This window comes from Lacerta agilis, chromosome 8, assembly GCF_009819535.1.
Source record: "Lacerta agilis isolate rLacAgi1 chromosome 8, rLacAgi1.pri, whole genome shotgun sequence".
Lineage (NCBI taxonomy): Eukaryota > Metazoa > Chordata > Lepidosauria > Squamata > Lacertidae > Lacerta > Lacerta agilis.
In genome coordinates, this window is record NC_046319.1 from 19,847,784 (window position 1) to 19,864,518 (window position 16,735).

Below are 16,735 nucleotides of genomic sequence, written 5' to 3' on the forward strand. Positions count from 1 at the left end.
ATTTGAACCCTGGTCTCCCAGGTCCTAGTCCGACACGTTAACCACTACACCACATTGGCTCTAGAAATCCAAGGGTCCTTCCTTAGGGGAAGATCAAGGGGGTCAAGGAACTCTGCTACGAGGGAAGGTTGCAGCATTCGGAACTTTTGAGTTTAGAGAAAAGGTGAACAAGTTTCTTAGAAAGCTACTCCCAGGAAGGGGTGCCTAAGAGTCCCTAAGTTTATAGTATTATGCGTGGCATGGAGATAGTGGATGGACAAAAATCCCCCACCCACCCCCACCCTCATAACACTAGAAGCTGTGGACATCCAACAAAGCTGAGTGCTGAAAGAGTCAGGACAGATAAAAGAAAGTCCTTCTTCACGTAGTGCATAGTTAAACTACAGAACGCACAAGGGTACTCTTGTGCTTGTATCTTGCTTGAGGGTTTCCCATAAGGGGCATCTGTGAGATGCTGGACTAGATAGGCTGTTGGCCTGATCCAGCTGGGTCTTCTTATGTTCTTAAGACTTTCTGCATCAGCTCAGCTGCCAAGGAGCGATTTGGAGTCATCACCAACTAGATTCTACTCAGAGCAGCCCCCCTGGAATTAATGGGTCTCAAACTTAGGTCCATTGACTTCGTTGGGTCTACTCTTGAGTAGCACTGGATATAACCCTTGATCTGGGATGTGCACTCATGACAACCTGCATTTGTCCTCATTTACTAGAACAAAGTCTGAAGGGGAGCTATATAAGGCCAGCTGTTTATTTGCATTCGTTCTGAGTTTTCATATGTGGAGATCATACAGCGCTGAGTGAAGCAAATATTATCCTACACTTTCTAATGGGTTTTCCCCTCACTTTCCTTATTGCAGAAAGTATAATCTATTGGGGGGGGGGGTTGGAGTCAATGATAGCCTCCATGCATTCTTCACTGGAAGCCATCCAAGTCAGAGGCAATCACTGCCTTTTGTGGAATACAGGGTTGTAGTACCTAGTCTCACAGAACAGCGTAGCACTTATCTCTGAGGAAATGTACATTATAAAGAGCTCTCCTGATGCGCAACCCAGTACACCAACTTTCCCCAACCTGGTGCCCCCTGATGCTTTGGGCTACAACTCCCATCAGCCCTGACCACCAACCCTTCTGGGCCTGGGACTCAAAGAGAATTGGGAGTCCACTGACAGCTCGAGGGGGCCCAACTAGGGCAGGCTGCCATCCACGCTGACCAGGAAGCAAGTCCCATTGAAGCAAATGGAATTTACTTCTGAGTTGTGATGCAGAGGATTATGCAGTTGGCATTTACTTCCAAAAATGTTCAGTGGAAAAGATAGGAAAATTGGGGTATTCTTTCATGCAGTGGAAGTTATGCAGAGAGAAAGGGGGAATATATTTTGCAGGAGAGGATCATGAGTCCTGCTGAACACACCACACCCATAGATAACAAACCATCTCTTGCAACAGCATGATATTTGTGCTCTCTCTCTCTCTCTCTCTCTCTCTCTCTCTCTCTCTCTCTCTCTCTGTGTGTGTGTGTGTAGGGGATTGCATCTGCTTTCAACAGATTATCTGAAAGAGACTTCAAATGCCTTGATAGGGCTTCTATATTGTCACCTGTAATGATAATTACAGTTCATGAAAGCAGATGTACCATGAAAGAAAGGGGAAGGAGGGAGAAAGCATGCTGAATCAGCAGCTAAAACCCACCTAACCGGATGAGTTCATGGTTCTCCTGTAATCAGGACTCCCCAAAGCATGAAATGGATGTGTGCACTCAGCATCAGAGGTTCCTGAGGCCCATCGCAGCTCTGCATACTCCCGCCAGACTTAACATCAGAGAAAGCAAGATAGCTCAGTGGCAGAGCAGTTACTCCATACCCAGAAGGTTCCATGTTCCATACCTGGCATTCTCCCAGTAGGATGTTTTATTATGTTTTCATATATGTTGGTAGCCACCAAGAGTGGCTGGGGCAACCCATTAAAATTTGTTGTTGTTGTTGTTGTTGTTGTTGTTAAAAAAGGTAAAGGTAAAGGGACCCCTGGCCATTAGGTCCAGTCGCGGACGACTCTGGGGTTGCGGCGCTCATCTCATGTTACTGGCCGAGGGAGCCGGTGTACAGCTTCCAGGTCATGTGGCCAGCATGACTAAGCCGCTTCTGGTAAACCAGAGAAGCACTCGGAAATGCCGTTTACCTTCCCGCCAGAGTGGTACCTATTTATCTACTTGCACTTTGATGTGCTTTTGAACTGCTAGGTAGGCAGGAGCTGGGACCGAGCAATGGGAGCTCACCCCATTGCAGGGATTCAAACCGCCAACCTTCTGATCAGCAAGCCCTAGGCTCTGTGATTTAATCCACAGCACCACCCGCGTCCACACCTGTGTTGTTATTTAGGACATCCCTATTTTCATCAGAGAAATGTTAGCAGGTATGTGGTATGTAGTGGAATTAAGCTCCCCCCCACACACACACACTTCCAGACCATTTCCCCCAGCCTCTTCCCCACCCCCATCCCTCAACTCACTGTGCAGCTGTTTGGCTGGGGCGGGGGTGGTTTAAAGAGAGAGGGGCATTCACACGCCTCCTTTGTAACATGCTGTCTGAGCCATAAAACATACCAGCTCAGACATGTGCCCCATTGAATGCATTGACCCCGAGTTCCCAAGCAAGCATGCCTAAGGTCAGGTTACTTTAAAAGAAAATTGTGTGATCTAGCTGTGGGTTTGTGTGTGTGCATCATGGGTTTGTGTGTGTGTGTGATCCCTGAAGTTTGTTGCTGGCGGTAGGGGGAGACACACGTATCGTGCCAACTGGAAGATCTCGCTGAATTACAGGATGTAAGGAGCACTTAGCAGGGTCTTTCCCAGAGAGAACCTCTCTTGCTATGATGACCTAACTGCCCCCTCTCCCCAGCTGTTCTGAATCAATGGAAACTGGCAAAAAGGCAGAGGAGACTGTGTCTCATTTCCAAATACAGGATTGCAGTCGGCGCTCAGACATCACGCACACGTGCAAACATAAGAGGGAGACCTCGCTAGAAGACTTGAGATGTAAAAAGGAGAGGGCGGTGCAGCGAGAGCATCAGTAAAAAAAAAAAAATAATCCAAACCAGCCGGTCAGCACCAATAGGATCACATAGCTCAGCTTAGCATGTTGCACAAGCCAGGCTGGAGATAGACTCGCTTAGACAAATATCAGCCACAAGCAACAGCAATTTGTACAAACATCTATGAACACGGCTATATATTCAGGAACTGAAAAATTGGGCAGACAGTCCCTCAAGGCCCAAAGTGGTTATTGCCCACTTAGGAGTCGACTCCATCAGCCTGCTGTGTGTGCCAAGCCAGGTCTCCGACTCAGGTGGAGAGGCGGCTCCATCTTAAGACTAACATGGGCGTAAGGGTCAGTCTGAAGCTGCTACTCACCATATTGGCAGCTGGGGCCCTGGAAGCCTGCAGGGCAGTGGCAAACCTGAGAGGAGCCTTCCGCACACTTGCCTCCATTGAAACACATGCCGTAATTGCAGACAGCTAAAAGAAAAAAGGAAAAGGCGGATGACCATATGAGATATGGATGCATTGGATAACTCAGTAAAGTATGAGACTCTTAATCTCAGGGTTGTGGGTTTGAGCCCCACAGAGGGCGAAAGATTCCTGCATTGCCGGGGGTTGGACTAGATGACTCTTGTGGTCCCTTTCAGCTCTATGATTCGATGAGACCATCAACTGACATTCTAGAACAGTGTTTTTCAACCACTGTTCCGTGGCACACTAGTGTGCCGCGAGATGTTGCCTGGTGTGCCGTGGGAAAAATGGAAAAATTCCCAAAAAATTTTTTTAAAAAAAGATTCCAGCCAGAATATCAGCTTTGTGTTCAGCCAAACAGGCCCTGGTTGTGCACTGAATAAAGTATTTTATATTTTTTCACATTTCTGTTTACTTACTATTTCATAATAAAGTAATTATAAAATACTTTGTGTTTATTTGATTCCTATTCAAGAGAATTACTTTATATATAGGCAATATAGGCACAGAGTTAATTTTTTTAACATTTTCTAATGGTGGTGTGCCTCGTGATTTTTTTCATGAAACAAGTGTGCCTTTGCCCAAAAAAGGTTGAAAAACACTGCTCTAGAATATGGATTGGGGCCATTCTCAGCACAAGAGCAAAAAATCCTTTCTGGGCGAGCTTCCAGGGGACGCCTGCTGGCAGTGGGGGGGGAAGGCAAAAGTGGGACAGATCGAGAAATGCAAATTTCACCTGGTTTTTACAAACATTCTCACACTCCTCTCCAGCCTCCAGCCTGTTCTCGGGTTGCTCTGGAGAAAGTGTGGGAAGAGCACCAAGGAGTTGCTCTTTTGTACACCTCACAGCTAAGTGTTTCGAGAGAATTGTGTGCAAGTTCCGCCATGTGCAACTTCCAAGGACAACACAGCTTAAGTCACCGCAAAAGAAGGTCCCATAGCACTCCAAATCATTTGCCATGCATGTCCACGGATCTAGCTGAAAGGCAATGCATGGTGTCCGCATTGATCATTGTAATATGTCCCTAGTTATTACTATTGTATAATTATAAGGAAATTGTATAATCTTAGGAGTGTAGCTGTGACTATCCTAAAGGGACCTCGCACTTCCGAATTTGCCACTACCTTCCTGCAGCCAGCCCACTATACAATGCAGTAGAACAGAAAAGCTCAACAACTTTTGTGTCCGAATTTTCACTTTTCGAAATATGGCAACCCTACCATATTGTGTCATACAACTAGAAGGACCTTTTCCATTGTTGTTTAGCAGAAGAAGAAAAAAGATCTCTTTGGCAGTAGCAAAAGACAAAAATCACGGGCAACTTTGGTACAATGGGGTACAGCAGAATTACATGCAATATTCAATTAGATATACATTTTAAAAGCCCAAAGTACAATGCTATGTTTTCAAATACGCCTCCCATGAATATGACTTAATCTCTCAAGACTGCCTTATTATTAATTATTATTATTATTATTATTATTATTATTATTATTATTACCCTGCCCATCTGGCTACGTTTCCCCAGCCACTCTAAATCTGCCTCCCTCGTTAAAGGGATACAATTCTTTATCAAACAACTCAAGTTCAGTTTCCCCTTGAATTGTATGGCAGTATTAAGTTAAAGGTTCCGAGAGAGCAATATCCCATACGTTGCTAAGCCACATCTCTTAGGGCATTAGCGCTCAAGATTTCCAACGGGATGCTAATCTTGCGGAGGCTAATAGCTGGAATGCAAAAATCTTATGTGATACTACAGGATTAGAGTCACTTTCTGTGGACAATAGAGCCAGGGCTGGCTCTGCAATTAGCTTCTGATGGGTACTGCATGATGCTATCTCTGAAAAGACCTCCAGATTTTTGCACTTTCCCACATTCCCACCACAGGCAAAAATGTGCCTGTTACTCCATACTGTCTCCAGCAACACAGGGGCATAGATCATGTAATACGAGAGAGTGCCATTGGTGTCTGATGCCAGCTTAAGACAATTTAAGAACCACAGTCCAAAAATGGTGAAGTGATTAGCTCCGAAGACTGTAGCTCATACAGCGTGATGGCGATTAAAATGCCACAGATCTTGTCTGGCACTCTGACAAGGGGTCTGTTCCAGTGGATGATGTCCAGAGCAGAAGTCTTTGGACTAGTTCCCACTGTGACGGAGAAATGCTCTACTCAGCTTGGAAGTCAAGAGAAACAGAAACAGTGCGATGTTTCTGAATTCCATACAAAACGGCAGGGCAGCACATTGGCCAAGGATCTCCCCACCAAGTGGATGGTCTCCATCCACAAACATAGAACTGCAGCCAATACTAGCCCGACTCAAAGTAGACCTACTATAGTTAACGGAGATGGTGATTCATAGAAGTATAGGGGGGTAGGAGGGACCCCAATTGGTGGTCCAACTTCCAACAATGCAAGAATCAGAACTGAAAATCCCTAACAGATGGCCACCCAACCTCTCCCAAGAAACCTCCAACCACCTTTTGGAGCAGCCCGTCCCACTGTCAGAAAGTTCTTCCTAATGTTTAGTCGGATTCAGCTTTCTTGTAGTTTGAATCTATTGGTTCGGTTCATGAATCTGTTGGTTCGGCCTTGTTTAGGGAAGTTTATAATGACTGATGTTTTAATGCATTTTAATCTTTTGTTGGAAGCCGCCCAGAGTGGCTGGGGAAGCCCAGCGAGATGGGCGGGGTATAAATAATAAAATTATTATTATTATTATTATTATTATTATTATTATTATTATTCCTCCCTCTGGAGCAACAGAAAACAACATGGCTCCATTTTCCATCTGACTCACAACGTTTTAAAAATGCATACATTAGTGAAAACAACATACAGAGGATACATTATGTTAGAGCAAGCTGTTTGTTAGAGTGTGCATATTAGTCCAAACTACATGTGTACAGGTGAAACTCAAAAATTAGAATATTGTGGAAAAGTCCATTTATGTAAGCAATTGTTTTCATTAGCTACTAGAGTTTAATATATGAGATAGACTCATGACATGCAAAGTGAGATATGTCATGCCTTTATTTGTTATAATTGTGATGATTATGGCATACAGCTGATGAAAACCCCAAAGTTGAAATTGTTAATTTGGGGTTCTCATCAGCTGTATGCCATAATCATCACAATTATAACAAATAAAGGCTTGACATACAGTGGTACCTCGACTTACGAAGATAATCCGTTCCGAAGGCGCCCTCATAAGTCGAAATCTTCGTAAGTCGAAGGCGCCATCTCGGAACGGAAAAAAACTTCGCAAGTCGAAAAAACCGCATTGAAAACCTCATAAGTCGAGGTATCGTGCCGCCGCTTTCCCTTCTTAACTCTTCCGGAACTGATTCGGAAGTCGAAAACGTCAGAAGTCGACTCACTCGTAAGTTGAGGTACCACTGTATCTTGCTTTGCATGTCATGAGTCTATCTCATATATTAGTTTCACCTGAAAGAAACGAACCTTTCCACGATATTCTAATTTTTCGAGTTTCACCTGTATATTAAAAGAATTGCCCCTTAAAAGACTGGTGAATGTTCATTCATTTTCATTCCCGAAATATTGGGGAGGGGGGGCTGAATTAAGTTTGGGGGTGAATAAGATGCTGGGGAAAACAAAAAATCACATATTTGTCTGTTCCTGGGGACATATATCAGCACGTGTGTGGAATTCCCTTCACATGGCTTCCAACCACCTTGCCAGAGGAGATCATGCCCAGTAATCATTGGTTGCATCCAATGCTAGTCCTACTCAGAGTAGACTCAATGAAGTTGATAGACATGACTAATTCAGCTTCATTAAGGGTCAACTTTGGCAGCAGAAACTGATCCCTCCAACTCCCTCAAACATTCTTCCGCCCAGTTCTGAACAGACGTGAACAGGATTGTACCACAATCTACCCAGATAAACCTGCAGCCCTCGAGATTAAATGGGCAATCCATCACTTGCCTCTCCTGTATTCTTACCTCTAAAATTCCAAAAGAATATCTTTTTGTAACGCTCAAAGTGGTGTTTTTGGCCAACTAACCCCAAACGTTTATTTCAAAGTGGGAAAGAAAAACACCTCTTTGCAAAAGAGATAAAGAGTTATTCCTCAGATAGCTAAAACAACATACTCGGAACACCCACAGAGGCTGGAAATCTTAACAATGGGAATTAGCAGGAGGAGGATTAGCACAGTTGTTTTCCTGCAAATTTCAGGAACTTTTGTAAGAAATTCAAAGTGGATAGGAGAAGTAATCTGGCCGTAATCCACTATTTGCTCACTCCTGAGCATTTATACAGGATTAATAAAATCCCTCTGGAATAAATGAGTCTTGAGTTGAAGCCTACACAATGATTTTGGGGTTGAAGCAGGTTCCTATGCAATCGTGCATGGTCCAGAGAAAGTGGAAAGAGGTAAATTTTACTCCTTCTCTTTCGTAATGCTGGAATTTAGGAACATACATTGAAACTGAGTGCTGGAAGATCATAGTTAAACTACGGAATTTGTTCCTGCAAGGACCAGTAATGACCACCAACTTGGACTGCTTTAAACGAGGACTAGACAAATTCATGAAAGATAAGCCTATCAAAGACTACTGGCCACAAACACTAGGTTCTACCTGTCAGAACAAGCCTGGGGGGGCACATGCAGCCCCCAGAATGAGACAAACCTCTCTGGGCGTCCTCCTGATGAAGCGCAACCCAGGACATCCATAAATCTTCAGTCCTGGTGTGGATAAAGATATGTGCACACTCAGTCAGCAGAGCATAGCGCAAACGATGTTAAGTGTGTGCATTCTAAGTCATTTATTAAGCAATATATACAGGACAAAGCAATCATGGCGTCCTCTCACATCTTCTCCGAGAGAGAGAGAGAGAGAGAAGAAGAAGTACAAAAGTACAGTACAAGTGGAAGAGATAAGACTGGCTCCTGTTCTCACACTTTCCAAGCCTGGAAAGTAAACACAGACACGTGACACAGCAATCACATATCCAGCAACGGAGGAGTGAAATGCTGTCGGAGGCAGTATACCTCTGAACACTAGTTGCCAGAAACTGCAGGTGGGGACTTGCTGCTGCACTCAGGGCTGTCTGGTTGGCCACTGTGAGAACAGGATTCTGGGAAAGATGGGTCATTGGTTTGACCCAGCAGCTAGTCTCTTCTTGTGTTGCTCCTTTGCATGAGTCATATCTGAAGAGGTCTGTCTGCAAAGGCTCAGCTGTACCTTTTCATTTACAGTCAACCCCTTTCAGCTCTTGTGAGGCCCAGTGACACTAGCAGGTGTGATCCAGCAATCTCAAGTGGGTGTTAATTTACAGGAGCCATAAAACTAATGGGGAGATGCCAGACATAACACAAGACAGACCAGCTGGATAGGGGATTTCCTTGCAGCGAGTTGAAGGCGATTGCTGTACAACAAACAGTGTCCTGCTCTCACAGTGGCCAACCTGATGCCCATTGTGAGAACTGGGGGAAATTATTGAGGGGGGGTGCAATGCATATACTAGGCAAAATTCTGTCTGAAATGCATAAATGTGCATGAATTTTCGTGTGTTTTTAAAAACAAAACAAAACAAAGCAATTCACAAACAGATGTAGAAATGGGGTCAACCAAACCAAAACAGACAGATTCATCAAACCCTACACCTCCATCTATGCAGATTATCCAAGAAATAGCTTTCAGAGCCTTTTAGCTTGCTGACAAAATTCTAACGAAGATTTTTTTTAAGAGCATTTAAGGGAAAAATCAACAGCACAGGGGAGATCAAAGCATTTTTGTGAGCCAACTTAGTCGCCAAAGAGGAGCTTGGGAAAGACCCCCCACCCCCGCCGCCAGTCTGGAGAGAAGATAAATTTCTGCAGAATCTCTTGGATCTAGGGAAACAAAACAAAAAACCAGCCACAAAAGGAGGAGAGTATATATATTCCCAGGGACACATTGGGCGCCTCAAGACTGTGGGTATTTTCTAGGAGTGGTTCAAGCACACGCTGGGAAACTTTAGGATTCCTCCATTAATTCAAGTGCTCCATTGCTCTAGTCTAGTGCAAGAAATCCACTTTTAAAAACTGGCAAATATGGTTCAGAAAGTGATGGTAAAACACATTGAAAGGTATGAGAGGCATGCAGATTAGTGGGAATATGTGTGAACACCCCACAAGAAACTCCACTCATCGCTGAACCTCTCTGCAAAGAAAACTGAACAAATGCTCCACGAAGACTGGACATTGTCTAACCTCTGTTAGGATGAATGCTCTTTGTTGTATAACCTCCCCAGAAATGAATCAGAAAGAAAGCTCAGTGAAGAACAGACACTGGCTGCATCCGGAAGTGAGAAATGTTGTGTTAGATTTCCTGGTTGAAATGCAGCCATTTCTGTCCTGTTTTCTAATGTTCCTTTCAGTGCCTGTTGCATTATTGAACAATACTTTTGGACAGATATATAGTCATACTTCATGTTACGTTTTTTCAGGTTGCGTCCCGCGGCGACCCGGAAGTAGTGGAAAGGGTTAGTTCTGGATTTTGCTGCTTGTGCATGCGCAATAGAAGAGAAGAAGAAGAGTTTGGATTTTATATCCCGCTTTATCGCTATCCGAAGGAGTCTCAAAGCGGCTAACATTCTCCTTTCCCTTCCTCCTCCACAACAAACACTCTGTGAGGTGAGTGGGGCTGAGAGTCTTCAAAGAAGTGTGACTAGCCCAAGGTCACCCAGCAGCTGCATGTGGAGGAGCAGAGACACAAACACAGTTCCCCAGATTACGAGTCTACCGCTCTTAACCACTACACCACACTAGCTCTCAATAGTGCTAAATTGTGCTTCGCACATGCGCACAAGCATCAAATCATGCCGCACACCTGCACAGGTTGTGGGCTTTTCACGTTGTGAATGGGCCTCCAGAACAGATCTTGTTCGCAACCAGAGGTACCACTGCACTAGCATGTCGTGCTAAATTTCTTTCACACCAGTGGGCATGATGTGGCAAAACAACGGATGTCATTGGACAATGTCATTCTCCTCCATACATGCTTCTGTTTCCCCATAAAAACAGCTGGGTAGAGCTGTATGTTGGTATACCACCCCAAATCGTGCAATTTTCTGGTTCTACGGGATTGCAAACAGTTTGTTTGTTTGTTTTTTCTTGAAGTAAGTGACACAGAAATGAATGTTAAGCTTCCGCTAGATTTCCAGAAGCTGCTTTTGTGCCATGTGTGTTGGAAATCCCAGATGCAAAGATTCCAAACTTGGGGCAATTGTTCTTTCGTGAGAGAACCCCAGCTTAGATTTGATGTGACAAAACATGCAGCAAAGAAAGCATGGGAATATAGGTTTTAAAACCTTTAACATGTACCCTTTCCAGTGAATCTTGATGTATCCTATTTCCCTAGCACAAATATAGACCACAGGTTTAGAAAGTCATAAAATGGTATCCTCATAACATGCTTCAGAGGTCAGATTCATGTGCCTTTCCATATAGCAATAATTGCTCAGGCAGTAAAATGTTGCTTGGTTATAAAATGGTAAAAGTTCCTAAGCTATTGGTATAGGAAAACATTAGTTTCATACTTTATTCTTGTTTGAAACAAAAGAGGCTGTTTAAAGCCATGCAGCTGGAGGGAGCAGCTCAGACATCCTCACACACATAGACTAAGTAGAACAAAAGGCTTGGTTGCCCGTTTCCTTCCAAGGTGAAGAGAAGTGACATAGGCAAAACCTGGCAGGACAGCTTACTCTATGGCATTAACCCCTTCATTCATTAATTAGACTCAAACATGATGGTTATATGAGGCTGGTTCCCCTACAATGTGAAAGGTCAAATATAATACGGTGCTTTAACCAACATTCCCTCTTTCCAGGGAACTCTGGGAATTGTAGCTCTGGGAGGGCAATAGGAGTCTCCTAACAACTTTCAGCTGTTTTTTTTCCCAGCTGTATGGGACCCAGGTGGCGCTGTGGGTTAAACCACAGAGTCTAGGGCTTGCTGATCAGAAGGTCGGTGGTTCGAATCCCTGCGACGGGGTGAGCTCCCGTTGCTCACTCCCAGCTCCTGCCCACCTAGCAGTTCAAAAGCACATCAAAGTGCAAGTAGATAAATAGGGACCGCTCCAGCGGGAAGGTAAACAGCATTTCCGTGCGCTGCTCTGGTTCACCAGAAGCGGCTTAGTCATGCTGGTCACATGACCCAGAAGCTGTCTGCGGACAAACACCGGCTCCCTCAGCCTATAGAGCGAGATGAGCGCCGCAACCCCAGAGTCGGACACGACTGGACCTGATGGTCAGGGGTCCCATTACCTTTACCTAACAACTTTCAGTACCCTTCACAAAATTCAATTTCCTGTATTCTTTGGGGGAAGGCATGATTGCTTAAAGTGACAATGCTTTAAATGTGTAGTACAGATGGGGCCTTAGACTCTTTTCCAAAGCTTCCTTCATACTCACAAAGGACATGGACAGTTCTTTTAGCACAGAGTCAGACCACTGGTCCAGCTCAGTATTGCCTACAGTGACTGGCAGCAGCTTTCCAGGATTTCAGACAGGGGGACTTTCCCAGCCCCACCTAGACGTGCCAGGTTTGGAACCTGCAACCTTCTGCATGCAAAGCAGATACTTTACCACTGAGCCGTGACTCTTCCCACAACAGCTTAAGTATTCGCAGTTGTTTTAATACATTTGGGGCGTGCACAGGGGAAGCAGCTTTTTGCACCACTCTTTATATTACTGACGATAATATTCATAAACACTTCTTTTGTTGGGTTTTATCATGGTGCCATCAATTATGACCCCGGTAATACAGAACAAGTTATACTCTGACAACATTTCCTGCTATTCTTGTTTCTGCCATGGGAAATTAAAGGCATTAAAATTTCAGCTCTCAGGAAGAATAAGGGAGGGACCTCAGTGAAGTGGTAGCACTCGTTCTTTCCATACAAAATAAAGGAGCCAGTTTCACCTCTTGGCATCTCCAGGAAAAGACCTACATTTGAGGTCACCTCCACGCTGTCAGCAATTTGTGGGAGAGATTCAAGCACATACCAGGAATTTAGGTTTGCTGAATTAAGAGGATTAAAGAACTCTGTCGTCCTGGCGCAACAAACCCACTTTTTTAAAAAAGTGACTTTTTGCACTTGGGAGAGTTAACAGGGAAAGCGTGGGGCAAATGAATGATTAATGGGAAGATGTATAAGCACTGCACAAGCAAATCAGGATGAATTTAGGAAGAATGCTGCCCACAAACAAATGAGAACAATGCTCAGTATAAGCCAGCTGTAGCCTACTGTCTGCATAAGCTTTCTGCAAGCAAATAAGGATGGATGCTCAATTAAAGTTGGACATAGTCTAACCTCCACACAAGCAAATCAAGATGAATGCTAAATAAATAGATCACCTAAGGAAGCCCTGAGACTTTGGATTGTTGTTGTTCAGTCGTTCAGTCGTGTCCGACTCTTCGTGACCCCATGGACCAGAGCACGCCAGGCGCACCTATCCTTCACTGCCTCTCGCAGTTTGGCCAAACTCATGTTAGTAGCTTCGAGAACACTGTCCGACCGTCTCATCCTCTGTCGTCCCCTTCTCCTTGTGCCCTCCATCTTTCCCAACATCAGGGTCTTTTCTAGGGAGTCTTCTCTTCTCATGAGGTGGCCAAAGTATTGGAGCCTCAGCTTCAGGATCTTTCCCTCCAGTGAGCACTTAGGGCTGATTTCCTTCAGAATGGATAGGTTTGATCTTCTTGCAATCCATGGGACTCTCAAGAGTCTCCTCCAGCACCATAATTCAAAAGCATCAATTCTTCGGCGATCAGCCTTCTTTATGGTCCAGCTCTCACTTCTGTACATTACTACTGGGAAAACCATAGCTTTAACTATAAACACTACCAATATAAAGACCTTTGCCATGATGCAGCCAACTTGGCATCCAAAACCAGACCCTCCAAATGTCCCTATTTTCTGGGGAAGTCCCAGATTTACAGAAGCCATCCCAGTTTCTGATTTGATCCCGGAATGTCCCGCTTTCCCTTAGGACGTCCCTATTTTCAGCTGAGAGATGTTGGAGGGTATGGAGTTACTGCAACCCCCAAGCCAATGAGATAAGTAACTATACAACCTTTAGAAGATATCTGAAGGCAGCCCTGCATTGGAAAGTATGTTTAATGTTTTATTATGATTTTATATATGTTGTATGCCACCTACAGTGGCTGTGGCAACCCAGTCAGATGGGCGGGGTATGATGATGATGGGTGTCCCTGTTTTCATAGGAGTAATGTTGGAGGGTATATGCATTCCTAATGGAATGTTTAGCATCCCATCGATTTTGGCCCCTAGGAAACAATGTGACAGCACAAACGTCTGTTTGCTGTCATCCAAGGAAAGGCCGTAGCTCAGTGGCTGAACATCTGCTATGTATGCATGTAAAAGGTCCCATCTCCAGCATCTCCAGGTCTCACTGGGAAGATCTCTGTCCGAAATTCTGGAGAGACATCACCAGTCAGCATGGGCAATACTAAACCGGACAGAACAATGGTTTGACTCCGGATCAGGCAATTTCCTCCGTTCTCCATCCTGCCAATGTGCACTGCACCAGAGTCTCTCTTTCCTCTTGGCTTACATCTCAGCTTGACTGACACCTGAACCCCACCACTACTTTGGCTGCATCAGAAGAGCCACGTCTGAGCTTTGGAATCGGCTTGAATTGAATTGCGGGTCACAAGTCTCTACAGAAGCATCCCCATCAATGGATGGTTAGCCAGACAAAAGGCAATGCTCAAGCCATGTTGCCTGTATCCCCAAGGTAATGAAACGGTGTTGAAAAGTCACTGCCAGAATTCTACTTAAGATGTCAAGGAGGAGGAGGAGGAGGAGGAGGAGGAGTCCATAACCTGCTCAGTCCCTTTGGAACTACATCAGACACCCATAGCTAAATCTGCATATTTCATTTGTGCTCACTGATTGCTTCACCACCCTGGAAACTCTAGCTCTGTGACGGGAACAGGGGTCTCCTAAAACCTGCCAGCACACTTAACAAACTACAGCTCCCAGAATTCTTTGAGGAAAGCCATGGCTGTTTAAAGTGGTATCATACTGCTTTAAATGTATAATGCAGATGTGCCCCATGTCTCAACTATGCTTGAGTAACATTCTGGTGTTTCTTTTGAACCTATAAGCAAACCTTGACCATCCAAACAGCCCAAAGCAAAAGACAAGAGGGTTTAAAGAAAAAAAAGATAAACATGAAACCAAGAGAGGAGAGAGAGAGAGAGAGAGAGAGACTGAGGTGCGATCTGACAGCATGAGAGGACATTATGAATCCAGCAGACACACAGACACACAGACACACAGACACACAGACACACACACACACACACACACACACACACGATGGAAAGAAGCCACTAGGAAGCCCGATATTTCACAAGACATTTTACAGATCCCCTTGGAGCTGTTTAAAGTATACAGGCCTCTTCTTGCGGCGTTTTGTTCACCGTCTGTTTTCCGTGAAAAGTTTTCCATCCATCTCCCAGCTTTCCTTTCACAGGGATGAAGAAATTCTGAACTCAGCAACGGGGTTGTTAAAAAGGGGGGGGGGGGGGGTGCCGACCTGACAGCCCGTATGGAGTTCCTTCAGTCAAACAGGAATGAATTTGTAAGGGGAACGGTACTCCTGGGCAAATTTCACACAGTTTGCATTGACATGTTTAAGGTCAATGTTTGCAAGGAATAAAAAGGTGGCTCAAAGTGGGTCAAAATCATGAGAAGGTCCAAAGGAATGGGGGGAGGGGGAGAGGGGGAGAGAGAGAGAGAGAGATCATGATGCACTTTTCAAAGGACAGCCCTCAATATCAAAGGTGATCAGATGGAAGTCCTCTAACTGAAAGAATGACATTAATAAAATTATATTTACTCCTATCAATTTTATCACAGGGTCTTAAATATTTTAAGCGGTTTTAACAGTATAGTGATGTGTGCTACTTAATGCGTACAAAGTGGTATAATGTGCATTATCGCACACCATTTTAGATTTAGCCTCTAATAATGGTAGTGCGTGCATGCGCGCATGTGTATAGATACATAGCGTGGTGGAAGAATGTATATTTATTAGTTTCTATCATGTCATCTTTAACTCCCTTTTTATCTAAACAAAAAAGCCCCAAACATTACAACTTTTCCCCATAGGGGAGTCGCTCCACCCCCTTGACTGTTTTTACTGCCCATTTGCTGAACCTTCTGCAGCTCCTTTTTGAGGTGAGGCAACCAGAACCATACCAAGTGCAGTAAGCCCACGACTTATGTTCCAGGGATCATGCCTAAAGCCAAAATCGTCTATAGCCAAGACCCATTGGGCTCAATGGTGGTTGGCATCGCCAAGGACATTTTCCCTGGAACCCATTTTTTTTTTAATTGCCCTGCATGTAAGCTGAATGCACACCAAGTTAAACACATTACATGTAGGCTTACTGTATTCTAAACATGGTCACACCATAGATTTGTACAGTGGCATTATGATATGAGCAGTTTTATTTTCAATTTCTTTCCTAATGATCCCTAGCATGGAATCTGCCTTTTTCGCAGCTGGTGGGTTGACATCTTCAGAGCTTCACTGGATTGTTCCTGGAGTGTGGTGTGGTATGGTGTGGTGTGGTGTGGTGTGTTTCCCCTCTCCCCTTTCTCCACAGCATGCCAGTTGTTGCTCAAACCGTAGCCATACAAAAACTCGTGATAATTGCTAGCTGGCAACAACACAGAGACTGGCAAACGCAGAAGCTCATTAGCTTTTAAGGCCGCTCCTCTTAGCAGGCGGGGGGGGGGGAGCAAAAACACAAACATTCCTAACTTTGGGTTCCTCCGACAAATTACACACCAGTTCATAAACAGACACAGACTATTATTATCATTTTTCTTCTGCACAGACGCTCTTCCTCTTCGTGTCTGCCCCCATTATCTCTCTCGCCCCTTTCCAGCTACAAATGAGAGATTTCCTTCCCCTGAGAGTTCTCCGTGCCAGCAGTTCAAATGGCAAGCTAAGATGCTGCTCTAGGCGTCTCTCTTTCCTATACTGGGCTTCTGCTTTCCTGAATGGAATTATTCACTTCCCCTGCAGGAAACCTTTATGAAAGTTCTTTTCCCTCCTGAGTTGAGCTAATTGGCTGGTTGCCAATTTGGGTGTACTTTTTTTTTCTTCTTCTTTTTGCCGAGTTCAGATAAGGCCATTATCTGGTCCTTCTCCAAAGTTTCCTTTGAATTGTTGTTTTTGT

General features: G+C 44.5%; 1 protein-coding gene across 3 annotated transcripts in view; it reads right to left on the reverse strand.

Moving 5' to 3' along the window:
- Positions 1-16,735, reverse strand: part of MEGF6 (multiple EGF like domains 6) — a 202,356-nt gene that overhangs the window by 165,186 nt on the left and 20,435 nt on the right. For 2 of the 3 annotated variants that reach the window (XM_033156426.1, XM_033156423.1), the window contains exon 4: positions 3,407-3,511. The exons of the other annotated variant lie outside the window; for it this stretch is intronic. In XM_033156426.1, coding sequence (XP_033012317.1) covers positions 3,407-3,511 — 105 coding nt within the window. The remainder of the gene's footprint in view (positions 1-3,406; positions 3,512-16,735) is intronic. 3 annotated transcript variants of the gene reach the window in all.